The 8302-nt window shown below is 57.2% G+C and overlaps 1 protein-coding gene across 1 annotated transcript in view; it reads left to right on the top strand.

The window, feature by feature from the left end:
- The first annotated feature begins 357 nt into the window (after positions 1 to 357).
- ARHGAP17 (Rho GTPase activating protein 17) overlaps positions 358 to 8302 on the top strand; it is a 36345-nt gene continuing 28400 nt past the window's right edge. Inside the window, exons 1-8 of the mRNA XM_023520631.1 lie at positions 358 to 426; positions 1916 to 2020; positions 2924 to 2997; positions 3168 to 3279; positions 3468 to 3544; positions 5183 to 5294; positions 7574 to 7642; positions 7812 to 7893. Coding sequence (XP_023376399.1) covers positions 1946 to 2020; positions 2924 to 2997; positions 3168 to 3279; positions 3468 to 3544; positions 5183 to 5294; positions 7574 to 7642; positions 7812 to 7893 — 601 coding nt within the window. The 5' untranslated portion in view covers positions 358 to 426; positions 1916 to 1945. The remainder of the gene's footprint in view (positions 427 to 1915; positions 2021 to 2923; positions 2998 to 3167; positions 3280 to 3467; positions 3545 to 5182; positions 5295 to 7573; positions 7643 to 7811; positions 7894 to 8302) is intronic.

The following is an 8302-nucleotide window of genomic DNA, read 5'->3' as shown; positions in this document are numbered from 1 at the left end:
GTGAGGCCTGTGGTCATTCGAGGAGCTGACGTGTAAGCGTCTGCGGAGGGTCCTTCCTCGGCGGTGGCCGTGGAGCCCCGGGCTCGAGCACAGTGCCGGCCACTCCCGAGCTGCCGCGTCGGTCTCCCCAGGCCGGTCTCCCCGAGTTTGGGAGCCGCTGGTTGGGGCGTTTCTGCTCGTTCTGAGTTGCTGTTCTCTGCAAACTTCTGTTCGTTTTCTTTAGTTTCGCTTGCGTCGCCCCCGATGTAAAACCTGCCGAAGCCCCCCCCCCCGGCATCCTTCATCTCCGCCTCGTTGTCTTAATCTCCGGGGTGACACCTGTTAGCCACCATGCGTTGCCTTTCTTTTCTGGGTTTCTAACTGTGAACTTTGCCTTTTCCCCACAGAGCGGAGAAAACCGAAGTCCTCAGTGAAGACTTGCTACAGGTAACGACGTCTGGCCCTTTGCAAACGCCCTGCTGGAGGCCCGCAGGGAGAAGGCCGCGGGGAGAAGGCCGCAGGCGAGGGCCGCGGTCCGCTGTGTTGCTCGTTCACTCACCCGGGCCCCCGGGGAACGCGTCAGCGTGCTGGGGGAGGGCAGAGTCGCGTGCGGTGAGGGGCACGTGAGGCTCGGTGTCACGTGACGGAGGTCAGATGGCGCAGTCCCGCCGTCTGGGGCCCGGTTGCTGGCACTGCGGCCTGGGCAGGGGCCCTGGGCAGGCCGAGGGCTCTGCCTTGGTGCTGTGTTGGTGCCCACGGTGGGCCCAGCCCTGCCACCCGTGGGACACACGGCCCCTGGCTCCAGCCCCGAGTCGTGACTCCTTGCTCCCTCTTCCCATCTGGTTCCTTAGCTCTGGGCCGAGGGGGTCCTGAGGGACTTCGGATCTCGGTGACAGTGACCAGATCTGCCAGATCCACCGTGAGGCCATAGGGTGGTCTCAAGTTCTGAGCTCAGACTCTCCCTTTTGTAGGGAGGGCGTCTCCTGTGGGGACCTGGGCCAGGCCTGTCCACTCCGTCCCTCAGAAGAAGGCGTCCCTAACTTTGGGGCTTCCCCCGGGAGGCCCGGAGCCCCTCATGCACCTCACTTCACCCAGCCGCACCCCGTCCCCACCCACGCCAGGCGCTTTGAGGAGCACACGGCCCCTTCGCAGCGGGGCCTGCGTGGCCCCTGCTGGCCTCCCGTCTGCACAGCCTGCAGCCCCTCCGCGCCAGCACGTGCCCGGGGAGCCGAGACCTGCTCCCGGGCGGCGGTCTGTCTCTTTTTTAAAAATGCTGCTTGGATTCTTCTGGGTGACGTGCTGTGTGCGAAGGGCTCCGTTGCCACGTGCAGGGGATGCGCAGTTTCTCAAGTGCTCTGGACGCCGCCCGCCCCTGCCCCCCTCTCCGGCCCTGGTCTCCCCTCTCCTGCATCCTCCCTCCCCCAGGCCTCTCCTCCCCTGCGCCTGGCCGTTCCTTTGCCTCGGTGCAGGTTGGACCCGGCACAGGGCTGGTGCTGAGGTGTGTGGCTTTGCTGCCACCACCCTTTCTGATGGCCGGTTTTAGCTGAGACTGTTCCCTCTCCCTGCAGGTGGATTTGGCCTTTAAGGAACCTAAAACCTTCAGTGTTAGGGACATTGGTGGTTCTCCCCCAGGGGACTTTGCCCTGAGGGGAGCTCTAACAGTGTCTGGGGATAGTTTGGTCATCACGACTCGGGGGTTGGGGGCTGGGGTGCTTCCGGCGCCCAGTGCACAGAGGCAAGAGGTGCCACCGGACGCCCCGTAAGGCCCAGGGTGGTGCCTGCAGCCCCTGTTCCGGCCCAGAGGGTCGGGAGGAGGAGCCCCGCTCGGGATGGCCGGACCTGCCCACCGCGGACGCCTCTCCTGCTGAGGCGGCGCCGTGTCGGGAGGCTGCCGTCCGCTCCAAGCCCCGCTGACAGCCGCCCGTGTCTCCCCCAGATCGAGCGACGCCTGGACGCGGTGCGGGGCATGTGCCACCAGTCTCACAAGCGCCTGATGGCCTGCTTCCAAGGCCAGCACGGCACCGACGCCGACCGGAGACACGTGAGTGCCGGCCCTATACGGCTTCCGCGTGTGCCCACAGGCCGCCCCGAAGGCGTCTCCCAGCCGAGGGCCCCGCCCCCGCTGAGCCTTTCTCAGACGCCTTCTACTCGAGCCGCGTGTCATTGGACGTGTCGGTTAGGAGCCCTTGGTGGCCACAGGTGACGAGCTGTCTTGACGCCAACTTGGAAAGCAGACCTTGCTGGCTTGCTAGAGAAGGTCCGGAAGTCAGACAGACTCGAGGCGAGGGGCCGGAGCCCAGGGTCCTCCCCTGTCCGCCCCACCTGGTGTCTGCCCCGCCCCTTCCTCAGTGACAGCCCTCGTGGTGCGGGGGTGGCTGCCGGCCGCTTCCCCGGCTCGTCGTCCTGTGCGTGTCCAGCGGGGCAGAGCACATCCTGCCCAGTGGTTTCCTGCTGGAGTGACCCAGCATCGTCCCGGGCCCTGGTGGACGGGCATCTCTGCGCTGGGCTCTTCACCCCCGCCACCCGGGAAGGGGTGAGGTCGGGCGAGGAGACGGCGTGTGCCGTTGGCTCAGGCTCGGGCAGCTCGTCTAGGGCGGGGGCTGTGGTCCTGCCTCCAGCTCACGGGCTTCGCCAAGGAGGTCCTTACGGGAAGCCAGGACCGTTACGGAGAGGAGGGGCGGAGAGGAGGAGAGGAGGACGGTCGAGGGTCTACTCCAGGCCCTTTGCCCGGAGCGCCCAGGCCCGCCAGCGGAGCGCACGCTGTCACTCGTGAGGCGGCTCACTCACACCGATCGTCCCTGCGTTCCAGGCACGAGGGAACCGACACAGATTCAGTCTCGCGACTTGGGCAGTTTGCACGGGGGAGAAACCAGTGATCTGAGGCAGGTGACTGAGAATGGGTGTCAGTGATAATGAAAAGCACCCCCTGTCCTCTGCCTTCCAGAAAAAGCTGCCCCTGACCGCGCTCGCTCAGAACATGCAGGAGGCGTCAGCTCAGCTGGAAGAGTCCCTCCTGGGGTAAGAGGTGGTCGGCCGCCTGTAGAAAGAGCCCGGCGCCCCGCGGGCCGGTGGACGTGGGCGGGTGGTGTCCCCGGCAGCCGTCTGCTGTCCCCCGTCAGACAGAGCAGGACTGGCTCAGCATGGTCCTCGGGTGCCTGATCTAGTGGACGTGTGCTTGTCGTTTAAAGGAAGATGCTGGAGACGTGCGGAGATGCTGAGAACCAGCTGGCCCTCGAGCTGTCTCAGCATGAAGTCTTCGTGGAGAAGGAGATTGTGGACCCCCTGTGCAGCATAGCGGAGGTGGGTGCTTCCTGCATGGCGGCCATGACAGTCGTCTGTGCCTTTGACAAACGCTTCCTTTTGGAAATAAGGGGAGTAAATTGAGGGCGTGAAATCCTTCGCCTAAGAGAAAAACATAAATATTGCGCTTTCAAACGTTAAGCCCCAGCCCCCCGCAGCTCACCCTACTGGCGTGCGTTCCCTCCCAGGTGGAGATCCCCAACATCCAGAAGCAGAGGAAGCAGCTCGCCAAGCTGGTGCTGGACTGGGACTCCGTCAGAACCAGGTGAGGCCCGGCGGGAGGGCACCCGACACACGGCGTCACGCGGCCTCCCCGCCCCCAGCCTCGTCGCCAACACCGTCCCCAACACCGTCCCCAACACCGGAGGGAAGCACTGCCCCGTGGACCATGGCCGTCGTCACAGGGACACACCCCTGACCTAGACGGGTCATGGTGGCTCACACCTGCCGTTGGGCCTCGCTCTCCTGCGGTGGCGGTGAGGACCATGCTAGACCGCACTGATCTCAGCGGACCATGGTGACTGGAGGCAGGAGAGGGAAGGAGGAAGCCTGAGTGTCCTAAGGGAACGGGGTGGGGGTGGGAGGCACTGAGGGCACCCTCTCATCAGGCAGAGCGAGGAGCAGACGGGTCTGCGGTGCCGCTGGGGCGGACAGAGCCCCATGGGCTGTGGTCACCCTCGGGTCAGATGCTGCTGCGTCTGGGGCCACTCGCATCAGACCAGGCGGCCTCCCCAGAGGGCTGCTGACTGCGCTGACGTCAGCCCGGGCTCACGCCCGTGGCCACGGCCTCGGCGCTGTGCTCGAGGGCGTGCGTGCCAGCGACCGGCGTGGCTCTCCCCTCGGGCCTCTGAGAGCGAGGAATCCCGGCAGCCACCACCACGTCTTTCTCCTACTTTGTCACAGGGGGTGACACTTTCTGTAAAGGACCAGACAGTAAATATTTCCAGCTCTGCAGCTCAGACGGTCTCTGTCGTGGCTGCTCAACCCTGCGCTGTGACACAAAATTAGCCCTAGACAGTTGTGAATGAGCGTAGCTGTGTCCCGATAAAACTTTATTTAGAAAAACAGGCGGCTTTGCTGGCCTTCACTTCGTTGTTCGCTTTTTAATCCATCGAGTCCTGTGAAGTAGAATTCTTTCTGTTTGGCAAATCTGTGGAGATACAGCTATCATTTACTGAGTTTCTACGTGTCAGATGCTTTCATCACCGATTCACAAAATCTGTGACAGTGCAGCTTTCCTTGTTTCTAAGATGCCATGAGCATCAGATGCCCCACTGATTTATTATTCGCTTTGGGGGCACAGGGAGAAACACCACTCCGTTAAATGTACAGATCAGTTATTGCTGCCCCGCCCCCCCCCCCCCCCCGCGCCCCTCCTGTTGCTATAGTGCGTTTGGGATTGGCTGGCGATACCATTTGGAACATTAGTTTTCACGAGTGTTTTTAATTCTCGAGGTGTCTCTGTAGCCATCGGTCGCTAGCTCCGTGACCGAAGTTGTGGCTTTTACTGCTGGCAGCGGCCACAGGTCAGGGAACAGCACGGGGTCCCCGGAAACAGGGACGGACTCCAGCGGCACAGGGCATGTTCCGGGCGGAAGCAGGAGCACAGGGTGTTTGACGCCCGGGGCCCATGATCGCACAGCCCAGGAGGGCGGTGTCGCGGGCCGAGTTCCGGCAGTGGGGCTCGTGGACGGGACGCGGTCAGTTCTGCTTGGAGCAGACGGCACGCCCAGCACCGCCAGCCGCCCCTGGGGGGAAGCCAGCGGCCCTCTGCCTGCTTCCGCTCGCAGAGGATAAGCCCCCCCTGGCGCCCAGGCTCTGAGACCCACGCCAAGTGGAGCCAGGTCGGGAAGGTGGTGCCCACAGCCAGTCCTCGGGTCCCGGCGACCCGCGTGTTTTGCAGGTGGAACCAGGCTCACAAATCCTCAGGAACCAACTTTCAGGGGCTTCCGTCAAAAATAGATACCCTAAAGGAAGAGATGGACGAAGCTGGAAATAAAGTAGAACAGTGCAAGGTACGGCGATGAGTGTACTGGGAGCCATCTTTTGGTTTTTGCCAATGATGGATGAAAGGTCGTATATTGCAAATTATTTAATGTTGTGTGTAATTCATGTCCATACTCTGAACGATATGAAAGGTTGTTTTTATTTTCTTCTTTATTTTCTAAGACCCTGCTTTCCTTTATAACCAGATTAAAACATTATTTTTAAAAATCCAAGTAGGATAGTTTTTAAAAACTTGACGAAAATGTCTAAGCTTGTTTAAAATAAAGAATAGGTGGGCGGGGGGGGGGGCGGAGAAAATACCATAGCAAAATGTCCTAAAGTTACAGCAATTAAAACAATGCACTGTAGGCACAAATGTAGACATTCTAGAGCAAGCATTATTGTATTTGAAGATTTAACATGTAGTAAAGGGGTTTTCATGCATCTATGGGGAAGGGAAAGATTATTTTTTAAAGGTTGCTAGGACAGCTGGTTTGTAATTTGAGAGAAATATAACTTTTTTATCTCATAAGTTAAATTCTAGATTAGATGGTTAAGTGATCACATTCTCCGTGTGTCTATCTATGAAAGTTGATGCTTATTCCAAATGTTATTTGAGGTGGTAAAGGCACGGGTCTCGGTGACGTTTAGGGTGACCTTAGAGCTTTCCTCCTCTTATTATTCATCATTTTCCAAAAACGATCTCTTTATTTCTAGCCTTAGGTCTGTTTTATTTCAGTTCGTTCAGGTCATGTTAAAATTAACTTTCAAGGTGGCAAATCTTGATCTGTTAACTGCGGTAAAATGATGTTGTTTAAAATAACATCTTGGCTTAGAATAAAAGCCGCACTCCTGAAGGCGCGCGTGCGTAGTAGCCTTTGCATTTGAAAAGATGATATTCAGATAAATGCTTCTGATGCGACATCTCGCGCTGGCTTATTCCTCCCGTTCAGAAGAGGTGCAGCTCAGCCATTCTCCCGGCAGCCTCGTCCACGTGCGTTCTGACCCACGTTTGGCTACTGGCTTCGTATTGGACACGAATTTGGCTAGAAGTTCGGGGAATTTGAACTGGTCCTTTGTGGACCGATGTCTCTTCTCTAAACTTCCACACCGTGGCTTGTCATTCACGTGGTGAAAACTTACGCAGATATTTTCTCTTTCTCGCTTTACACTAACTTCCGGGTGATTTCCTGAGATCTAAGCTCCATTTCACTGCTTCTCTCCTTAGCTGTGTCTGATCTGCTGCTGAAATAATAATCGTTGAGCTTTGGATTTCATGGACTGTAGTTTGTCATTTCTAAGGTTCTAATTCTTCAAGTCTGCTTTTTTGGATAGCACGTTCGTTTATAGTACTTACTTTTAACGTCTTCAATGACTTTATGCATGCTTATTTAACAGTGTCGGGTGTTTCTGTTTTCCGAAGATCTCTGTGAGAGTGTTTCGCAGTTTTCTATTGCGAGCTCATTTTAAGAGGGGCTTTATCCGTGGGAGTCCTGGGGATTTGGAAGGGAGTCCCCCCAGAGAGTATTATCAGTATGGGCCATTTTTACCTCATCTGCCTTTCCCGTCCTCTCTTTCTCTTCCTTTTATGTTTTTTCTTGGGCGGAGGGGAGGTGGGATGGGGACCCATGAATTTACTTTGTTGCTTTTCCGGTTATTCTAAAAGTATGTTTGTTATTTCTACTTAGCATTTTCAGATTTAATGTTTTTCTGTAAACAAAGCCTTCACGTTAATTTGTGTACCTTGATGCTAAAAGTAGAACATAGCACGTTAAAAACACATACTTGAAATTCTAACGTGTCTGGGGATATATGAACATCAGAAAGATATATGTACATCCAGTTGCCTAAGACATTACTTAAAAAATTTTTAAGCATTTTTACGTAATTCATTTACATGAGTTGAAAAATGTCAGAAGTATAAAACGATACACAGCAGCGTCATTCTGCCGCCCCCTCCTCCTCCTGCTCGATTTCCAGTGCCCTCGACGGGTGACCCCTGCCTCTAATTCTCTGTTCTCCTCTAGAGGCATTTTTATCCAAAGTGGCGATAAAATTTAACACCCCCCCACCCCGCCCCGTTTCCCCCGTACGGCACGTCCCGTAAGCCGGGCTCTGCCCCTCCGCCCCGCTCGGTCCACGGGCAGTCGCCTGGGAGGCCCTTCCCAGTGAGCTGCGAGGAGCCGCCGCCCCAGGGTGTTCGTGGTGCCCGTCCGCGTCGGGCGCTGCGCCAGAGCGCACTGAGGTTCACGCCCGGGCGCCGTAGGCCCCGGTGCGCTCAGCGGCCCACCCTCTCCGCCCTCTCCAGGACCAGCTGGCCGCGGACATGTACAGCTTCATGGCCAAGGAAGGGGAGTACGGGAACTTCTTCGTGACGGTGAGCGCTGGCCCCCACGCAGAGTTGCCACCTTGTAAAAATTCATCCATTTTAGCTTTTTTTTTTTTTTTTTTGCAAAAGATTTCGTTTTTAGTTTTGCTCAGCCACCGTGTGTGTGTCCATCCGATGCTAACGTTGCCTTTGTTTTTGGATGTGGGTCTGTTCTCAGCTGTTAGAAGCCCAAGCAGATTACCATAGAAAAGCATTAGCGGTCTTAGAAAAGGCCCTTCCCGAAATGCAAGCCCACCAAGGTAACGTACCCCGCGTGCCTGTGTCGCCTCTGCCTCCGCCTCCTCACGGACCCCTCTGCATGCACCTCCCTCGCAGCCTCTCTGCCTGGGAGGGCCCCGCTTCTCAGCAGACGTTCATCTTTGCCCCTGCATTCTCTAACTTCTTCCAAACCCAAATTAACATGCTAACGGGACATTTACAGTGCCTCTCAAATCTTCCGCTGATGAGAAAGCCGGGCGCTTTGGGGGAGTTTTCCTTCTAAATAGGCTTGAAGAACTCTGTGGCCTCTAGCCATCTTTCCCCAAGGCGCGCGTCTGTTCCACGGGCCTGGCCCTGGTCCGGCGGCAGCAGGACCGTGCCTTCGGGGACAGGCTCTTGCGCTTTGCAGAAGGCACTTTCAAAGCCAGTCCTGCCGCACCGCCATGGGGC

This window comes from Pteropus vampyrus, unplaced genomic scaffold (genome assembly GCF_000151845.1).
Source record: "Pteropus vampyrus isolate Shadow unplaced genomic scaffold, Pvam_2.0 Scaffold274, whole genome shotgun sequence".
NCBI classification, from domain to species: domain Eukaryota; kingdom Metazoa; phylum Chordata; class Mammalia; order Chiroptera; family Pteropodidae; genus Pteropus; species Pteropus vampyrus.
Note: the sequence above shows the minus strand (reverse complement) of the source record. Positions and strands in the feature narration are given on the sequence as shown.